Source organism: Pyrus communis, chromosome 13, assembly GCF_041283825.1.
Source record: "Pyrus communis isolate YQ-2024b chromosome 13, ASM4128382v1, whole genome shotgun sequence".
Lineage (NCBI taxonomy): Eukaryota > Viridiplantae > Streptophyta > Magnoliopsida > Rosales > Rosaceae > Pyrus > Pyrus communis.
In genome coordinates, this window is record NC_142577.1 from 30,008,727 (window position 1) to 30,030,045 (window position 21,319).

At 36.9% G+C, this 21,319-nt stretch overlaps 2 protein-coding genes and 1 long non-coding RNA gene across 3 annotated transcripts; all 3 read left to right on the forward strand.

The window, feature by feature from the left end:
• Window positions 1–3,402: 3,402 nt before the first annotated feature.
• LOC148692079 (uncharacterized) lies at window positions 3,403–4,470 on the forward strand. The gene is made up of 2 exons (XR_015955140.1): window positions 3,403–4,012; window positions 4,203–4,470. It is a non-coding gene; the product is annotated as an uncharacterized LOC148692079 (long non-coding RNA).
• Window positions 4,471–14,174: 9,704 nt separating this feature from the next.
• LOC137736772 (cell number regulator 10-like) lies at window positions 14,175–18,561 on the forward strand. Its single transcript, XM_068476037.2, has 4 exons — window positions 14,175–14,229; window positions 14,377–14,448; window positions 18,080–18,292; window positions 18,473–18,561. Exons 1-4 carry the CDS (start codon window positions 14,175–14,177, stop codon window positions 18,559–18,561), a joined length of 429 nt encoding a protein of 142 aa, XP_068332138.2.
• A 1,043-nt stretch (window positions 18,562–19,604) lies between these two features.
• LOC137737807 (protein PLANT CADMIUM RESISTANCE 2) lies at window positions 19,605–21,265 on the forward strand. Its single transcript, XM_068477368.2, has 4 exons — window positions 19,605–19,980; window positions 20,185–20,256; window positions 20,371–20,583; window positions 20,963–21,265. The coding sequence occupies exons 1-4, from the start codon at window positions 19,716–19,718 to the stop codon at window positions 21,055–21,057; spliced, it is 645 nt and encodes a 214-aa protein (XP_068333469.1). The 5' UTR covers window positions 19,605–19,715; the 3' UTR covers window positions 21,058–21,265.
• Window positions 21,266–21,319: the final 54 nt, after the last annotated feature.

Genomic DNA, 21,319 nt, shown 5'->3' on the forward strand with positions numbered 1-21,319 from the left:
TTTTTTTTTAACTATTTGCGTGTATCTTAAAGTGGTGGGTTCGATTGTTTCTAATCGGTTATTATATTGATGTTCGATGGTTTTGTGGAAGGAGAATTCATTATCGGAGTTGCTGATTTGGGCGTCGGTAAAGGAACAAATTTTAGTTTTTTATGCAGTTCGGACAGAAAAGGAACAAATCATTATCAGAGTTACAAATTTTTCTTATGTAATGTATAAGGGACAAGGATTGTCTGCCCTCCGATTTCTAGTGCCCTCTTGTTTTGTGTGATCACGGTTAAGTCACGTCAACATTTTATATTGTTTTTTTATAGAGATAATAAGACAAAATAAATAGTAATATAAAATATTAACGTAGTTTAATCATGACCACATAAATAAAAGGGCACGAAAAGACATCGGAAGTGGGGGGCAAACAATCCTTGTCCGTGTATAAGAACCACATAACCCCTCCTCGTTTCCCACATTGTGAGTCTGAAGTGACAGCCGTGATCCAAAGTAATAATACAAAGTCGACTGATGCAGACCGGCCCACTCATGAGAGCCTCTTGCTATTTTTGTACGTAATAATCTAAACCAGAATAATAACACAAGGTTGAATGATGCAAACCCACTCATGATAGCCTCTTGCTCTGTTTGTATGTAATAATCTACTGATGCAGACCGGCCCACTCATGAGAGCCTCTTGCTATTTTTGTACGTAATAATCTAAACCAGAATAATAACACAAGGTTGAATGATGCAAACCCACTCATGATAGCCTCTTGCTCTGTTTGTATGTAATAATCTACTGATGCAGACCGGCTCACTCATGAGAGCCTCTTGCTATTTTTGTACGTAATAATCTAAACCAGAATAATAACACAAGGTTGAATGATGCAAACCCACTCATGATAGCCTCTTGCTCTGTTTGTATGTAATAATCTACTGATGCAGACCGACCCACTCATGAGAGCCTCTTGCTATTTTTGTACGTAATAATCTAAACCAGAATAATAACACAAGGTTGAATGATGCAAACCCACTCATGATAGCCTCTTGCTCTGTTTGTATGTAATAATCTACTGATGCAGACCAGCCCACTCATGAGAGCCTCTTGCTATTTTTGTACGTAATAATCTAAACCAGAATAATAACACAAGGTTGAATGATGCAAACCCACTCATGATAGCCTCTTGCTCTGTTTGTATGTAATAATCTACTGATGCAGACCGGCCCACTCATGAGAGCCTCTTGCTATTTTTGTACGTAATAATCTAAACCAGAATAATAACACAAGGTTGAATGATGCAAACCCACTCATGATAGCCTCTTGCTCTGTTTGTATGTAATAATCTACTGATGCAGACCGGCCCACTCATGAGAGCCTCTTGCTATTTTTGTACGTAATAATCTAAACCAGAATAATAACACAAGGTTGAATGATGCAAACCCACTCATGATAGCCTCTTGCTCTGTTTGTATGTAATAATCTACTGATGCAGACCGGCCCACTCATGAGAGCCTCTTGCTATTTTTGTACGTAATAATCTAAACCAGAATAATAACACAAGGTTGAATGATGCAAACCCACTCATGATAGCCTCTTGCTCTGTTTGTATGTAATAATCTACTGATGCAGACCGGCCCACTCATGAGAGCCTCTTGCTATTTTTGTACGTAATAATCTAAACCAGAATAATAACACAAGGTTGAATGATGCAAACCCACTCATGATAGCCTCTTGCTCTGTTTGTATGTAATAATCTACTGATGCAGATCGGCCCACTCATGAGAGCCTCTTGCTATTTTTGTACGTAATAATCTAAACCAGAATAATAACACAAGGTTGAATGATGCAAACCCACTCATGATAGCCTCTTGCTCTGTTTGTATGTAATAATCTACTGATGCAGACCGGCCCACTCATGAGAGCCTCTTGCTATTTTTGTACGTAATAATCTAAACCAGAATAATAACACAAGGTTGAATGATGCAAACCCACTCATGATAGCCTCTTGCTCTGTTTGTATGTAATAATCTACTCATGCAGACCGGCCCACTCATGAGAGCCTCTTGCTATTTTTGTACGTAATAATCTAAACCAGAATAATAACACAAGGTTGAATGATGCAAACCCACTCATGATAGCCTCTTGCTCTGTTTGTATGTAATAATCTACTGATGCAGACCGGCCCACTCATGAGAGCCTCTTGCTATTTTTGTACGTAATAATCTAAACCAGAATAATAACACAAGGTTGAATGATGCAAACCCACTCATGATAGCCTCTTGCTCTGTTTGTATGTAATAATCTACTGATGCAGATCGGCCCACTCATGAGAGCCTCTTGCTATTTTTGTACGTAATAATCTAAACCAGAATAATAACACAAGGTTGAATGATGCAAACCCACTCATGATAGCCTCTTGCTCTGTTTGTATGTAATAATCTACTGATGCAGACCGGCCCACTCATGAGAGCCTCTTGCTATTTTTGTACGTAATAATCTAAACCAGAATAATAACACAAGGTTGAATGATGCAAACCCACTCATGATAGCCTCTTGCTCTGTTTGTATGTAATAATCTATCTTCTAGAGCATTCTTTCGTCATCTGAGATGTTAATTTGCTTACTAAAATATTAATTATCCGTCTTCACTCAAGATCTCAGTCCCATAACTCTATTTTTGTATAAATTATGGAGTAAATAGGCTCATTAAAATTTATTTTTACAAAAAAAAGAAGAAGCTAAAATGAAGATATTTTGCTCCTCTGATTATTCTTTAATGAAGAGGCAAACCACATTTCTAAGTTAATAAGTCAAATTATGACAAATTTTAATTGAGCAATTGAATATCCTTATTTAGTTGGTTTTGCGCGTGATTAAGTTCAAAGAGTAACTTAAAAAATGAACATTTCTAAGCATCAATCAATATTGTCTCGTTTTTTTTGGTCGTGAACATGTATTTACTCCTACTTCATCGTATAAATGCTCCTTCATCTGCCGTTGCTATCCATGATGACAATTCTACACGTCAAACCAAAACATGCATAGTGCGGTGTAGTGCAGATTCCATTAACATCAATCGCATATATATGCATGGTGTGTGTATGTATATGCCCTAATGGTGTGCAAAAAAAGATGTCGGGTGGATGGAACACTGGCCTGCTTGACTGCTTCAGTGACTACGAAGTCTGTAAGCGCAGCTTCTATTCTCTTCCCTTCCTGGCTAGCTAGCTAAATCAATTATACCATGTTTACTTATTTGGTATATGAATACATACCGATTGATGATTTGATCATACAAAACCTAAACCCATAGATAACGTAATTTGGACTGCAAGCTGCTTGGGATTTTGGTGTCCTTGCATTGTTGTTGGGCGTGTTGGAGAGATTGTCTCCAAAGGACATACCAGTAACGTTTCTTTTAAGAACCCAGTAACTCGATATGTAAACTTGATTGAGGGCCGGTTTTGAACTGCTTTTTTGCTTTCTGTCTTAGTCAATCAAAAGTTGTTTTGAATAACTTTAACATAAAAATTTAAAAATACTTTCTTGAGAAGCACCTGTTAACTAGTCACTTTCTCGATGAGCACATTCAAATTCCTTTCCATGAAGCACTTGGATTTTATAAGAAACACCTGGATATAATAAATTTTTTAGTATTTTCATAATAGAAGCACGTACTTAACTCGAACATGAGCGCTTCGTACGTAAACAACCCAAAACATGCCCTAAATTAAGTGATTAAAATTTGACGATGATGTTGAAATTGGAAGTAAACTCCAAAAGATGCATGTTGTTTTCAGCATGGATGTTTGTATGCACTAATCAATTCCTATACTCACTTAGCATTCGGCATTCCTTGTGGTTTCTGCATTACTTGCGGCTTTCGAACCAAACTGAGGGAGCAGTACAAGTTGGAGGAAAAACCTTGCAACGATTGCTGCGTTGAATTCTTCTGCCACTCCTGTGCCTTGTGCCAAGAATATCGTGAGCTCGAGAACCGTGGTTTCAATGTTGCCATTCGTACGTACATTCATTGTTCCCTCCTTCCAATACAATTACTTAGATTCACCGTCTCGGTGCACCTCCTTATCCACCATAGTTAGATTAAATCAACCGATACGTGTTATACACGTGTAATTATCTTTAAAAAGTATTAAACTATTAATTCAAGATCATTCCTAATTAACTAGTTAGTTTCAATGAATGTTAGGCTGGGAACGAAATGCGTCACAGAATCCTGGAGTGGTGACAGCACCAGCCGTGCAGGGTGGCATGAATCGTCAGACTGATCACAAATAGTAATAGGTTGGCTTGATGCTTCATACCATTTGGAATAAAAGAATTCGCTTTCGATTTTTGTTTGCCGTCTCTTGAATAAACTTATTTTGGCTTTGGAGAGTCATCTTAGTCTGTTGAGTTTGGGTGTGAATAATTTAAAGACTTTATGTGTTCATTTGCTTATTTGTGGGCTTGTCTCACCATGGTATTCAATCAAGTTGACTTTTTATGTTTTGTTCAAGTCTCTTTAGATTGTGGACTCTCTTTTATCAAATATTATTTTAATGTTTGTATCAGTTCTTAATGTTATAATAAAATCACTATTGTTTCGCTAATTTTTTAAACTATTTGCGTGTATCTTAAAGTGGTGGGTTCTATTGTTTCTAATCGGTTATTATATTGATGTTCGATGGCTTTGTGGAAAACCAAGGAGAAGTCATTATCAGAGTTACGGATTTGGGTGTCTATAAATGAACAAATCTTAGTTTTTTATACAGTTTGGACATAAAAGGAACAAATCATTATGTAATATATAGATCTAAATAACACTCCTTGATGTCGGGATTGTACGCCTCAAATATAAGTCCTGAGAGGACGCAAAACAAACATGAGTGGATCAAGTTGATATACATAATAATAAAATAGAACATAGTCTTTCCAAACATAAGTACATATATCTCAAAACATCTTCATAGTATAAAGTCATCCATCATCTATACTATAAAGAAGTGTATAAAAGAATGTTCATAAACAATATATAGTCATCCATCATATATACTACCAAGAACATCAGTTCGATAAAATATGATATTCCAAAATATTCTCAGTAAGCATAATATCTCATTAAAAGTAATCATTAAATCATGCTTTTTCATGTATGCATTTCTACTATTAAAACATGCATTTTAGAAGGGTTCACTCACAAATACTCCGTCGTCGAAGAACCGTACGAAATAGGAAGGACGAAATCGTCGCTAATAGTTGCAAGCACATAAATGGTACAATTAATAAAACTCTATTCAAACTATTGAATATGGGAAAACGGACGTCAAAAACGGATCCAGAACGTCGAAATTAGCCTATGAGAGGTCCCGTACAAAATCCAAAAAAGTCAACCCAAAAGTCAACGCTGACAGTCAATGGTCAACGGTCAAAGTCAACAATCAGCGTTGACCGAAGTTAACAGGTCAGACCAGGTCAACGGTTGGGTAGGGTCAACCAGATTTGGGCTTGGTTCAAGTTAGGCTTCTAGGCTTGGTTAGGCCCAAGGGTTTTTGGGTCAGAGGGCCTGGGCTTGAAAGCTCGGCCCAAGGAAAAGATTTGGGTTGACTGGGTTTAGAGGTTTGGGCTTAAAGGTCAACGGGTCGAAGCCCTTTGGTCCCGAGCCAAGGGTTTACACGGGCTTGGGCTTAAAGGCACAGCCTAGTTCTTTTGGGTTTTTGAAAGAAAACTAAATAATTAAAATTAAAAGCTATACGGGTTGGGTTTTTAGGTCTAATGGCTAACGGGCCTAAGGCCCGAGTCCTATACATTACCCAAGGGCCTTGGTTCATTGGGTTTGGGTCTCTGACCCATTGCTCACCGGGGAAGAAGGCCGGAGCCTCTCATGCTCCAGTTGACACCAAAACGCCGTCCTAGACTCTGATCTATATACCAAAACGAAGGTATAGATGATAAGGATGAGTTTTGTACCTGAGATCCGCCATGGAATGGCTGGAAGTGGCTAGAATCTTGTTCGAAACCCACGGGTTCGCTGAACCTGGGTTGGGTGCCTTTTGGGTGTCCCAGAACTTCACGATGATGGAGAGAGAGGGAAAAAAGGTCTACAATGGTGGTGGTGGTGTTGCATCGCCGTTGGGGGTTCGATTGGGTGTGCGTGGGTGCGAGTTTGATCGGCGAGATAGGGAAAGGGGGTGAAAGAGATAAAGTGAGTACGTGAGAGAAAGGATAAGGTGAGTGCTCGGGGAGAAGAGAAAAAATAAAGGAAGTGGGTAGAGGTTTGCCACGTGGTAGATGGGGGAAAAGGGAATTGGGCACAGAAAATCAGGGTTGGGCCTCCTTGGACACACCATTTAAGATCCAAAATAAAACCCTTTCAAATACATTTTTAAAACCAAAGTGAAATTACGAAACTAACCTTTCGTTTTGTAAAACCCGTAAATTAAATCGAGACAGGTTGTCACACAATGTCTCCAATTTTGTTAACTTGAACAAAATTTCAAGACTTACATGGATGTTACATATAAAGTAAATAGTAAGCAATGCTCTTTGCCACGTATTTTCAAGACTGTCCACTCCTTGAACAAAGTTTAAAATTCCATGACCATGCTCAGGTACACCTGCTAGTGATTTCCAAAAGTACGCCCATCTTTTTTGGTCATTATAGATTGAATAAATAAAATAAAATAACACCGAATCGAAGATCAATATGTACACCACCTCAATCAATCATTCATGTGCTCAGAGGCTGAGCCTAAGAGTGAGATGATGGATTTCTTTCTTCCCATACACTTCCTTCATACATATTACAATGGGGTGTGATGTCTACACAATCCATTTTACTTCTCATATATTTTTTTTAAATTTCGGTCGTCGAATCAGATGAATTGAAGAAAATCAACGGATATAAATTATCAAGGGTTGTGTAAGAAGTAAAATAAGGTGTGTGTATAGCACACCCCTATTACAATTTGCTTCACAAACCTAACTTTTCGTCAAACTGATTGCGACCCCTTGTTAAGGGCTTTTCAGTTTTCAGTCCCAGATTTCAAAATGTAATGCTTTTACCATTCATATATCTTGTTATCTACTCTTGATTTATATTTAGTTTTTACGGGAAAATGATTTCCGCACATTTCTTTGTTTTTACTTGTATATACTTGTTTGTTTTAATTCAAACACTAAAAATACACTGAATTTACAAGATTAAAATCATAGTTATATTAAGATGATTTCCGCACGTCTTTTCTCTCTGCACGAGTAAACTACCACTGTTGGGCCGTTGGCAATTGGTGATCAAGACAAGTCAACTGCTAGGTTTGGATCTTGTCCTGTCTGACTTTAACCTTAACTTTCTACCATTGAGTACAATAAATCCATGAGATAATTCACACAGTGATAAGATCCAAATCTCTAGGCCCTTAATCAACCTACAAGTAACACAGAGGATAGAGAGAGCAGAGCTCTTGAATTGTTTTTTTTTTTTTTTTTTTTTTTGTTTATATTTCTTTTGTGTAAATTCTGATTTAACTTTTACATCTAAAGCATGAGCTTATATATAAGTTTTCACTAAAACAAATTGCCAGCTAGCAATAACTAATCATTCCCTAATACTCATATTTAGTCTACTGTTACATTGCTAATTGTGATCGAAATATAGGATCATAACAATACTTCCCCCTTAAAGAACAACCTTGTCCTCAAGGTTGAAAATTGAAAAACTTATTTGAACGAGCAGAAACTAAGGAGTCTTGCAATAGAAGGGAAGCTGCATGGACTGCAAATACAATCAGCAGGTAGCTCACAAGTTGAGGAGATGAGCCTGACAGCACCCCTGAACTGGTTATGGTAGCTCCCCACAACTTGGTAAGTGAACAATTGTTACCTGCAGCCTCTTCATAAATTTCAACCCACGATATCATTTCAATTTCAATGCTAGTTGCCAAAAAGCATGCAACAACATCAAATGGAGAAAATGGGCCAACTCCCAGGGAACCTGCCAAAAGATTCTCAACCAATGCAGCTACTATAGCAATTGGACCATTGCCAATAATTATAGCCTTAGAGATGGTTCTGAACTTGATATCCTCAAGGGCAAGACGAGCGGTCTGATTGAGAAGAGACTACCTAAGATTAACTATCCTCTTCTTAGGTCCAACACACCATTCATTGCTCTGAATGTAGCCATCCTTCACCACACCACAGTGAGGGAAGCCACCCATGGGAATGATGTCTTTCTCAGTCATCTTCCCCTCGTGGAAGCACATCTTATAGCTTTTTTCAGTGATATTGGGACCACCTAATGTCTAATTGTCATAAAACTCCATTTTCTGAAATAAGCTGATGGATGGGACTAGCCTATATTGGATATTGAAAACTACAATTCTTTCTGAATCGCTGAAATCATTAAACTTTAAACCGTCATAAGCAACACCGATATTATGCATGGAAGATTTAGAGGACCTGAGCAGACCCAAAGCTTCAACCATGTCCTTCATCACCTCTATTAAGGTGTATAGTTGGCAGTTGGCATTTGAACACATAAGGTGGCTGAGTAGTATCAAGTTCCAAAAATTTAAACAGCTCATTTTGCCAACTTACACTCGCAGTAAGACAAATATGATGGACATCCTTCCTGAAGAACAGGCAAAGAAATAACACCAGCAACAACCAAATGAAATAACACCAGCAGCAACCAATACATTGATGTGTGCCATATTGTCTAACAAAATTACTTTTAGCTTATGATAGACTTTGCAGATACATCCATAATCGTACAACCATGCACAAACACTAGCACCATCAACTCATAGATTTGGCATGAATACTATTACCTCTTCACTACCAAAAGTGAGCATCCAAATACGTCTGCTAGTTTTCTTATGATGCAACTCCAGCTCTACCAAAATCCATCTTTTACCAATCATGTAAGAGAAAACATGATGACTTACACAATGCTGCTCAGGCACAGTCACATATGGTGTTGTCCGAGATTTCCATTGCTCCTTGAAATGCATTCCATAAACCAGGAAAAATAAGATTGAAGCAGTAGTTGTTCCATCTTCCTACAAAAGAAGCTTGAACTCAATCTCTAAATTCAGGAGACTTGTTAGATTGTTGGCAACCATGGAAATGATTTCCTTGATTTTGAGAGGGTCATTTCTGTGTTTATGGCTGAGTATTGCAAGCATTTCCTCTTCTTGTCTGAAATGTCCATCTTGAAGCCCTTTCAAGTTAGCATATTCTTCCAAGAGCCTGATTATGATTGTAACAATTTGCACCAGCAAGAGCACAATTTGACCAAAAACATGATTGTTACATGCTTCTGTAATATTTGTAGCAAGTTCCAGACCTTTGTAACAGACCACATCCTGAGACAATGCAGGGTTCAGAGTGTTGGAAAAGATACGGAGCCTGTTATCATTCGTACTTTCCTGAACAAATATCGATACATATAGGTTCTTCCCTTTACTGATTGTATCATTGAGAGCACTAGCAGCAACCATAGCTGAGTCCTCTTTGTCAAATTGAAAAAAACCCGAAACCCTTTCTCTTCCCATTTTCTTCTACTACCTTGAAAGAGAAGAGAATGCAGGGCATCTCCATCAACCATATTGATAATTCCTCTGATTGAACTTGTTCCTCTAATTGAAGACAACCCTTTGATAAGATATACTGTCACAAGGATCAGTTAGAGAGTGACACCAACCCGGTTGCTGCAAAATCTTGTCATTCGCTATGCAATTAGGAAATAAAATAGCATCGAGGTGCACATCAACCCTATTACACAATTCCTGATTCAATTTCGATAACAAGCTGGTGAAAATAGAATAGTCAAGTTGGGAAATGGCCATGACTGTGAACGCACAGATGTGTAACAGTGATAAGCAAAGGAACTGCTTGATAACATTGATATAACCCAAAGTCCCATTCTCCTCAGTGAAACTAGCAGCAAGATCTTTAGGTAAATAACGACAAACAAGTACAACAATATCAAAAGCTTCCAGGTTGTTACTCAATGACATATTCTCCCTATTATGCCTCTTAGACATATCATCAAACAGATGCAATGCATAGAAATTTTTCTTCACAAATTTACCCACAAGATACCAATTAACCCATCCAAATTTATCTTTCACGTATGCACCATAGTAATCAGTCAAAAAAGAAGGGAATTTAGCCTCCGGAGTTGCTAAAATGATACTCAAATTAAGAACTAACTCAGGTCCAGTTTTCGTAGTATCGGAGAATGAGTGTTTATGGAGTAGCTACGGAGCAAAGATCATCGTCTTGGGTTCCGGAAGCAACACTGTAGATGCAGCAGAGTTGTTCGAGTGTGGCTTGACGGCCGACTTTGCCAGTGCTCGCAACATCGGTGAAGATGAAAGCAATGGCGGAATGGAATAATTGTGGATTGTTGACGAAATTCGCAATGGGTTGCCGTCTTCGTTGTGAGGTTTTTGGTGACCGACCTCGATCGATTCAGCTTCCTAGGAACACATCGAAGCTGGATCAAAATCTCCCTCGACGCCGAAAGCCAAGTCATGGTGTAACTGAGCAAGGTCACTATGAATTTATGTGAGTACAGGATTCACAACCTTGTGAATGGCGGTGAGTGCAGAATCCATAGCTTCGTGGATCGCATCACGAATTGCAGCACGCATTGAAGCTTCAAATGAGTTGATTGCAGTGGAGAGGCGTGCATCCATGGCAAGAAAACGGGTCGGGTGGGCGTGGACACGAAGGAAACTAGGATTTGAGAAGGATGATACCATTGATAAGATCGAAATCTCTAGGCCCTTAATCAACATACAAGTAACACAGAGGATCGAGAGGGAGAGTGAGAGGGAGAAAGAGAAAGTGCAGAGCTCTTGAATTGTTTTTTTTTTTTTTTTTTTTTTTGTTTATATTTCTTTTGTGTAAATTCTGATTTAACTTTTACATCCAAAGCATGAGCTTATATATAAGTTTCCACTAAAACAAATTACCTGGCAATAACTAATCACTCCCTAATACTCATATTTAGTCTGCTGTTACATTGTTAATTGTGATCGAAATATAGGATCATAGCACACAGAGACTAAATGACCATCATCAGGAGGACACATAAACAAGGGTGCTTGTAGAATTATACTAAATTATGAGGATATAATTGTAATTTTGAATTGAGGATGTCGTACATGGTTGGATACGGTGCACGCTACCCACAGAGGATACACCACCTGGGCAGCTCATTACCATCGCTGGAGGCCCGCCCTGCCCGCATTAAATGCAAATCGGGGTCTAGATACTTCTTAAGTCTAAAGCCGAACCCCAATTTGCTAATGGGAGCCATCATTGGTGGGCCCAACAGTTAGACGCGTTCCCAGGCTCGAGGCCTTTCTTCCAAGAATCCGAGCCCACTGGCCTACTTTTGTATTTTTTTTAGCCCACTATTGATGAAGAAACCACGTACCCTACCCTAATTATTCTGAAAATTCTAAATTGCATCCAAATCCCAAATTCATGAAGAAACCACTGGTACGTTGAATATGTTGTTTAGTATTACGGTTTAGTGGTATTCCTCGTCACTTGTAAGTGAGAGGTCTTAGCCTCGATTCTCACCAAAGACGAATTTGAACCACATTATTGCTAGTCCATTTTGAGGCTAAGCCCACCCCCTCCCCTTAGTGTTATAAAAATAAAAAATAAAATAAACAACCCGACATAAAGTTTATGCATTTATGGAGACGTAAATTAGGGTAATTGGTCAAGATAATGCTTCTATCCCTAATTACTGCGTTTGAGTCACTCAAGTTCAGTTTGTTTAATGTGTTTTGGACTTGGAATGAGGTTGTTATGGAACAACGGAACAAAAAACTACTATTATTAAGGGGAGGGAGAGGGTAAAACTATTATATTAATTTAAAAGATGGAGAAGTTTCGAACTCAGAATGTATGGTTAAAAACTCAACATCCAATCTACTAGTATATTGAACCACATGCTATTATAAGGAAAAGAAAAAAAAGAATATCCGCAACTTATTTATATATGACCCATTGTGTTACTCATTCCCCTCTCTTGAAAGGAGAACATCCCTCGTCTCAAAAATATCAAGGGAAGAGATCATCTCCGAATCTTTCCCTCCAAAGCTTTTAAAATTTTTTACTAACTTCTTTATTTTTAACCATTAGATCAAATTTTTAAGATTCAGATCATTTGATCCCTAGGCTTTGGAGTGAAGGATCCAAAGAGAATCTTTTTCCAAATATCAATGTGGCATGGTCATGAGTGATGCAAGCATGACGCATGATATTATTTTTAAGGGACTTGCAACTTGTTTTTCTATCACTAAATAATATGAAGAAAAAAAAAAGAAATATTGAGATTAAAAATAAAAGATCTGAATAATTATTTAAAAAAATAACAACTAAAACACCTGCAACGTTGAATAAAACGTAACATCAAAGTTACACAACCTTTTTGTTCGCGATAAGCAGCTAAAACAAAAAGGAAAAGGAGGTAGTTACAGATGTATAAAAACCACGTAACCCCTCCTCATTCCCACATTGTGGGTCTGAAGTGACAGCCATGAACCAAAATAATAATACGAAAGGGGAAAGACACGTGATCCCTCCCCTCCCCTGCTCACTCCTACGTTGTGGGTCTGAAGTGACAGCCATGAACCAGAATAATAATACAAAAGGGAAAAGATGCAAAACCACTCATAAGGGCCTCTTGCTTTGTTTGTAGTTTGTTTTTTTTTTTTTTTGGATCAAAACGGTTGACTTTATTAGATTCTAATAGATACGTTTACATTTTTTATTAGAATATTAAACAAAAACTTTGGACCAAAAGCATCATAACGAAAAACACCTTCATGTGAAGCAACATACGAGGTAACAGCGTGAGCAGCGGCATTTCCATTCCGCTTAACAAACACAAACCTCACCCTTCCTAATTGAGATACCAATAACCCAATATCATAAATAAAACATTCCAAAGTAGCATCAATCCCATATTCCCCATTAAGCATTCGAATGATCTGAGAATCCGATTTAACCTCCACATCTTGACATCCCAACTCAATACATACTTTGTATGTAATAATCTATCTTCTGGAGCATTCCTTAGGGCCTCTTGCTTTGTTTGTATGTAAACCCACTCATGACTTCACTCATTAGGGCCTCTTATTCGTCTTTACTCAAAAGTTCCAAGCCTCACAATTTCATTTTTGTCTAAATTGCCGAGTCAATAGGCTCATTCAAAATTATATTTATAGAAAATTAGCTAAAATGAAGATTTTTATTTTTTATTTTTATCATCTGATTATTCTTTACTGAAGAGGCAAATCACATTTATCAGTTATTTATTCAAATTATGACAATTTTAATTGTACAATGAAATGTCTTAATTTAATTGATTTGTGCGTAATTAACTTCAAAGAGTAACTTACAAAATGAACAGTTCTAATCATCAATCAACATTGTCTCTCTTTTTTTTTTTTTTTTTTGGGTCATGAAACATGTGTTTATTCCTGTTGCATCGTATATATCCTTCTTCATCTGCCATTGCTATCATCCATATAAAGATAATTATGCACGTCAAGTCAAACATGCATAGTGCAGTCCAGCGCAGATTCCAATAACATCGATTATATTGTAAGAATAATATTACAAGGATAAAGATTCAATCAATTGAATCACAATTCTCAGAAGATCAAGATAAGAAAACTGTAGATTTGTAAGCATGAAATTGACCTGCAGAACTTGCTCCAGATGATGATGCCATTGCAGCAAGATAAACTCGAAACCTTCTACCCTCTAACAAAACACAATGGCTCTCTCAATCAATAGGACTTGAGATCTCAATGAACCGCATTCCCGTAAGGGCAATGGCTCAAGTCTTATATAGTACTCTCTTAACCATTCCCTATCTGAATAGGTTTAGGATTCAAACTTAACTACTAATACTGAAACACCAGTCCCAAACCAATTCTTAAGTTCCAATCCCACAAGGTTTATGCAGAACCTCAATGTACTTTTCCTGCAGAAATACTAATACATAATAGCTTAAAGATTATGACTTTTCTATATCAATCTTAAACACCATAGTCAGTTCCATATTCATACTCATAATCTTATGTATATATGCATGCATGTATGTGCGTATATCGGTATATGTCCCAACCGTTTGCAGAAAAAGATGTCGGGTGGATGGAGCACTGGCCTGCTTGACTGCTTCAGTGACTGCAATGTCTGTAAGCGCAGCTTCTATTCTCTTCCCTTCCCGTCTAGCTAGCTAAATCAATTATACCATGTTTACTTGTTTGGTATATGAATGTGTACCGATTGATGATTTGATCATACAAACCCTAAACCTATATATAACGTAATTTGGACTGTAGGCTGCTTGGGATTTTGGTGTCCTTGCGTTGTTGCTGGGCGTGTTGCAGAGATTGTCTCCAAAGGACAAACCAGTAATGTTTCTTTTAAGAACCCAGTAACTTGATATCTAAACTTGGATAATAATAAAATTTTGGGTTGTTTAGAAAAACGCTCTTGAAACTCCTATTTTTCAAATAAAAACCCATCTAATATTAAACATTCAAATAAAACTCAAATTTCAAATATAATACCATGTAAACAAATATGTAATCAATTATCATCACATATTTACAACTTATGCCACAAAACCCTAATTATGTCAATAAATACTATTACTCAGCCTAATTATGATTAGCAATTAACCCCATATGAAAATTTTACCTTTCTTGTATGATAAATATTAGGAACATATATATATATATATTAATTTAGCCATGTTCATAAACAATTATGGGCACATTTTTCCTATGGAAAAAAAATCCTTTGTACAATCAATTATTTTGCATCAAATAATATTGTTTGATAAAAACAACAAAGAACCAATTAATATTCTTTTATGTTGTAAGTAAATTATTTCTCCTAGATTATTATATACATTAGGCATTTTTTGTTTGTTATTATATATGCGTGTTAAAAATAATTTATCTATAATTATATGTAAAATGTAAGTAAATTAATTTTGAATCAAGTATTTATTTTGTAGGTAAATTAAAATAGTAGTTCCTTTATTTTGGTAAAGTTAAACAGTGCCTAAATTATTTTGTAAAAATTAAACCAAGACAAATTATCTCCATTAAAATAAAACAATAGATATTCGACAAAAAAAATAAAAATAAAATAGTAGATACATTATTTTCTTATAAGATTAAACAATAGGTAAATTATATTGTAGGGACATTATGTTTGTAATAAAAATAAAAAAAGAAATTGAAATTCCTAAAAAAAAATAAAAAAATAAAAAAATAAAGTAGTAGAAATATTATTTTTTAATCAAATTTCCTCTATTTGTAGGTGAATTATTGACACACCCCGACCCAGAAAGTCCACTTGGACCCTGAACCGAGCTGTGCTGGCCGACACCTGGAAGGTGACGAAGCCATAAAATGTGATAGTGTATAAAAAGTGAATAAATTTGAATCTAAAAGTGTCTAAGTACCAGAGTGCGCTACGAGTGGGAGCGAACCCATTTCACACGCGATGTCAAAGCATAAGTAAGGTACAATAGTGTGGGTAAGAATCATACCCTTAAAAGTAGCCACCAATACTAAGATTAGCTATATATCCTCGTCGATACGAACTCAGCAGTTAAAACCTGAAGGGGTACAAAACAGAAAGTGTGAGTAAGCAGTAAAACCAAGCTTACCAAAACTATTACCTTTCTAACAGTAATAACCCCTCACTGTAATTCCCTTATCGTTTTCTATATGACAGTACAACATATATACATATATCCAAACCATACTCAGAAATGACCAAAACCACGGTTTGCCATCAACTCCACCATACATTAATAAGTAGGCCAAATGAACTTAATCAATACAAAGTGATATATCAATCAGAGTCATCTAAAATGACATGTACAACTTATCTATATCTCATCAATCATGGCTAGCATATAAGTCGGAGTCACCTATAGTGACCTGTACGACTTATCCATATCTCATCAATCCTGGCTAGCATATAAGTCGGAGTCACCTATAGTGACCTGTACGACTTATCCATATCTCATCAATCATGGCTAGCATATAAGTCGGAGTCACCTATAGTGACCTGTACGATTTATCCATATCTCATCAATCATGGTCTAACATATAAGTCGAAGTCACCTATAGTGACCTGTACGACTTATCCATATCTCATCAATCATGGCTAACCAATAGCTCAACGTATACCTGCACACGAGTCGGAACCACCTAAAGTGGTCTGTATGACAGGACTGGGTGTAAATAAATACGCTCAAGTGCTACGATCACGTGAAGACTGTGCGAATAATCGCGGGTCACCTACGAGTCGGAACCACCTAAAGTGGTATGTACGACAGGACTGTGCACCTACCTTGGATCCAAGGTGAGCGTAAGGTGCAGGAGGTGAACATCACGTGAAGAACTGTGCCCAGGCCACGGGCGGGAGCACTAACACCGGGGTGCAGGTTTATGAGTTATACTATATCTCAACACAATCGTACTCACTACCATCATTAACATCAACATGTACTCACCTGAAGCTTACCTGGGTGTCCTGCGTTCACCTTTGCACTTGAAAGCATTCCCAATAATTATATGCAAGTAGTATACATATGGATATACCATGATGCAATCTAATACTCAACCATGTTGTAGCATTTTCAATTATAAATAATACGGTGTGAAATGTACAATCAATAACGCCCTACTTCCGAACTACTTATTTTCAGGGATAATTATCCATGACAACCCAATTAACACTAATTAACTAACTAATTCACAAAACTAAAACTTGCCTTTACCAATTTCCTTCGCATTACTCAATTTCCCAAATAAGGCTTTTGTCTCAAATATATTATGGCTGCATTTAACGTCTCGTTAGACTGCCTACGTACCCTAAACAGGGATCAAGCCATTCGTAATTCATATAGGTACTTCAAGCATTCACAATAATTATATGAAGGTAATATACCTAATAAATTTAAAAGTGTCGATAGAACTCTCAATAATATGTACGATAAAAAGGAAAAGATCCACTCACCTGGAGTCCACACTATGATTCTCTAGCGCACGTGTCGAGGCGTCCTGAATGATTGGTCAACATCCCACATCGCCCAGGGGAGTGATCCTTAAATGTATATTCCCATCCCTACCTAGCACGAGACCTTTTGGGAGCTCACTGGCTTCGGGTTCCGTAGGAACTCCGAAGTTAAGCGAGAAGGGGGCTAGAGCAATCCCATGATGGGTGACCCATTGGGAAGTTGCTCGTGAGTTCCCAAAAACAAAACCGTGAGGGAATGGTAAGCCCAAAGCGGACAATATCGTGCTACGGTGGTGAAGCGGGCCCGGGAAGTGATCCGGCCCGGGCCGGGATGTGAAAATTATTTTCATGCATTTATATATATTGGGCACATTTTACTACTAATATATATATGTGCAATAATTTACCTATATTATTATATAAAATATAGATAAATTTATTTTGAATCAAATAACATTTTTTATTTTATAGGTAAATTATTAACATTATTAGTTCTTTTTTGTCTTAACATACATTTTGTTAGGATATATTAATATGCAATGATTTTAAATTAATGCATTTTTTTCCATTAATTGTTAGGATATATTAATATGCAATGATTTTAAATTAATGCATTTTTTTCCATTAATCTCTCCATTCAAATCTGCAGGGAATTAAATGTCTACATTAAAACTGTAATTAGGGGTGTTTTAGGCATCTGAAAAATGCAAAATGTGTAAAGGCAAACAAAATTAATGAATTTGCTTATGTGGAGCCTAATCATTGGGTCTTATTTAGAATAAAAAGACAATATCGGGTTTTATGTAAAGAAACTTAAGTTTCTGGGGCTAAAGTCATATTGTCAATAAAATTTTCAATATTTTCATAATAGAAGCACATACTTAACTCTAACATGGGCGCTTCATACGGAAACAGCCCAAGATGAGCCCTAAATTAAATGATTAAAATTTGACGATGATGTTGAAATCGGAAGTGAACAAAATTTGCATGCGTATGCAGGTTGTTTTCAGCATGGATGTTTATATGCAGCAATTAATCACTTTACTAACTTAGCATTCTGCGTTACTTGCGGCTATCGAACCAAACTGAGGGGGCAGTACATGTTGGAGGAAAAACCTTGCAACGATTGCTGCGTTCATTTATTCTACAACCCCTGTGCCTTGTGCCAAGAATACCGTGAGCTCCAGAACCGTGGTTTCGATGTTGCCAGTGGTACATACATGCGCTGTTCCATGCTCCCTCCAATATAATTACTTAGATAGAACGTCTCGTTGCACCTGATTATCCACTCTAGTTAGATCAACCGATATGTGTTATACACGCGTAATTATCTTTGAAAAATATTATTTGAAGATCATTCCTAATTAATTAATTAATTTCAATGAATGTTAGGGTGGAAAGGAAATGCGTCACAGAATCGTGGAGTGGTGACAGCACCAGCTCTGCAGGGTGGCATGAATCGTCAGTCTGATCACAAATAGTAATGTTGTTGGCTTGATGGTGGCATGGAAATCATACCATCTGGAATAAAAGAATTTGTTTTCGTTTTTTGTTTGCTGTCTCTTGAATAAAAGAGTTCGTTTTCGTCTGAATTTTTCGTCAAGAATAAGGTTCTTTTGAGTTTGAGGGTTATCTCAGTCTGTCGAGTTTCGGCATGAATGTTTTGAAGACTTTATGTGTTCATTTGTTTATTGTGGGCTTGTATTGCCATCGTATTCAACCGAGTTGACCTTTTATGTTTTATTAAAGTCTCTTTAGATTGTGGACTCTCGTTTATAAAAATATTATTTTTAATGTTTGTATAAGTTCTTAATATTATAATAAAGTCACTATTGTTTCACTAATTTTTTTTTTTTTTTTTCTATTTGAGTTCGGTTGTTATATTGATGTTCGATGGCGTTGTGGAAAGTGAAAGAGACGTCGGAGTTATGGATTTGGGGGTCTATAAAAGAACAAATTTTTAGGTATTTTTATACAGTTTGGACATAAAAGGAACAAATCATCATCGGAATTATCAATTTGGGTGTCTATAAAGGAACAAATTTGGGTGTCAATGTAATAAATGGATGTAAATAACACTTCTTGAGTTTGGCATTCCAATGTCCCCAATTCTGTTAACTTGAACAAAGTTTTAAGACTTTACATGAATGTTGTATATAATGTAAACATGAAACAGTGCTTTTTGCCACATATTGTCAAGACTTTATGAACAAAGTTCAAAATTCCACAGCAATACGCGGATACGCTTACTAGTAATTTTTAAAAGCTCTTTTCCACCTCTAGCAGATCCATCTTTTTTAGTTATTAGTTTTGAATAAATAAATAAATAAAACTATGCAAAAAGTGAAAATAGATGTTCAAAAATCAATCCACGAAAAAAAATTGATCATATAAAAGGGCCCTTTTCAAAGGCTTTTCCATGGGCCTTCAAAAACTTTAGCCCAGCCCTGTAAGGAAGGAAGCATTCAGGAAGACTCGTAGACGGAGGAGACTCGCAGTCAAGTCAACGCAACGCGGCGTTCGCCCGTAATTCGGTTGTAGAATAAATCAAAGTTTTTCCAAGTCTTCTCTCTCAGTCTGTCTGAGATCATATTATCTCAACCTCCTCATCGTTCCCCACCTATCTTCGGCCGTCATGTACTCGTCACACCCAAGGGGATACGAGAAGTACTCCTCGTCCGACCCCCAGCACCACCACCATCACCACCAAGATGCCCCGCCGGCGCCGACAGGTATCCCGGTCAGCTCCAGCACTGAACCTTATTTTACTACTTCTAACGAAGACATGAGCTCGCACAGTGGCCACTCCCACATGACCCACCCCCCATCCCGTCTCCGCCCTCGTGCTCTCATCCCTTGGTCCACCGGCCTCTGCGACTGCTTCTCCGATTTCAAAAACTGTACGCATATATATAAATATATATGTGTGTATCCTACTACTGTATATAAATATATATATATATATATGTGTGTGTGTGTGTGTGTGTGTGTGTGTGTGTGATGAATCTGTTAAAGTGATTTATAATGGGGTTTGATTTGGATGAAATATTGGATCATTTACTCGTGAATTAATGATTCATGTGATTGTATATGTCTACATGCAGGTTGCATAACACTTTGGTGTCCATGCATCACCTTTGGCCAAATTGCAGAGATTGTGGATAAGGGTTCTACATGTAATTAACTAATTAAGCTTCTTCCTTTCCTTTTCCTTCTTTCTAAATGGGATTAAGGTGTATTATTAAGTGATTAATGAGGGTTAACTAATTAGTTAACGAAATGATATGCAGCTTGTGGTGCCAGTGGAGCGCTGTACACACTTATTACTTGTGTGACAGCTTGTCCATGCTGCTATTCATGCTTCTACCGCTCCAAAATGAGACAGCAATACAGCTTGGAAGAGAGCCCTTGTGGGGACTGCTTGGTTCATTGCTTCTGTGAGCACTGCGCCTTGTGCCAAGAGTACCGTGAGCTCAAGTTTCGCGGTTTCGACTTGAAACTTGGTAATTGCTTTTTTATTTCTATTTTTTTAATTCAAAGATGCAATCAAGGGATGTGTCACTGATATGATTAATACTAATTAATATTAGGATAAACAACCAGTTACACATAAAAATTTCTGACCGTAGAATAGGTCTACCATGTCACCATATGATTAATATATAGGAAAAACCTCTCCTTAAACTTTTGATCTTATTTCTTTGATTTTTGTCCCTTTGGATACGCACGAATATCATTAAATTTCTCTAATGTTTTGTTTTGGCCACAAACTGAGCTTTCCAATTGAATAAATGTTAGATGGAAATCTATATTTTAGGTTAATGTTTTTTGTTCTGTTTGCATTGACTCGTTTGGATTAATGTTGAATAACAAAATAATTAGGATGGCATGGAAATATCGAGGAAAGGAACCGTGAAGGAGTTGCAATGAATCCGATGGCTCCGGTGGTGGAGGAAGGCATGAGTCGAGATAAATGAAACTCAGAAACTCCACTTATATTATATTATGTATTGTACTTAGTGTTTATTCCAAGTTTGTTGTCACGATGTTATATATTCATACAAACAATACATGAAATGTTGAACTATTGATGTAATGAGCATTGTATAATATGTAAACGAATTAATAAATTTAAATTTCAAGAGGAAAAATAGAAAAAATGAAGAACAAATATGTTCATTCGCAGATCGTGTTGATGTAAAGGCTCATAAAGTTGCTTCATTTTTTTTAACCAAATTT

Excerpts from the sequence above, each read along its gene's own strand:
- LOC137736772 (XM_068476037.2), top strand. The coding sequence starts at position 14,175 with ATGTCGGGTGGATGGAGCACTGGCCTGCTTGACTGCTTCAGTGACTGC. Across the intron at positions 14,230-14,376 it reads CTTCAGTGACTGCAATGTCT|GCTGCTTGGGATTTTGGTGT; the intron begins GTAAGCGCAGCT and ends TTTGGACTGTAG. Across the intron at positions 18,293-18,472 it reads TGGTTTCGATGTTGCCAGTG|GGTGGAAAGGAAATGCGTCA; the intron begins GTACATACATGC and ends AATGAATGTTAG.
- LOC137737807 (XM_068477368.2), top strand. The coding sequence starts at position 19,716 with ATGTACTCGTCACACCCAAGGGGATACGAGAAGTACTCCTCGTCCGAC. Across the intron at positions 20,257-20,370 it reads TGTGGATAAGGGTTCTACAT|CTTGTGGTGCCAGTGGAGCG; the intron begins GTAATTAACTAA and ends AATGATATGCAG. Across the intron at positions 20,584-20,962 it reads CGGTTTCGACTTGAAACTTG|GATGGCATGGAAATATCGAG; the intron begins GTAATTGCTTTT and ends CAAAATAATTAG.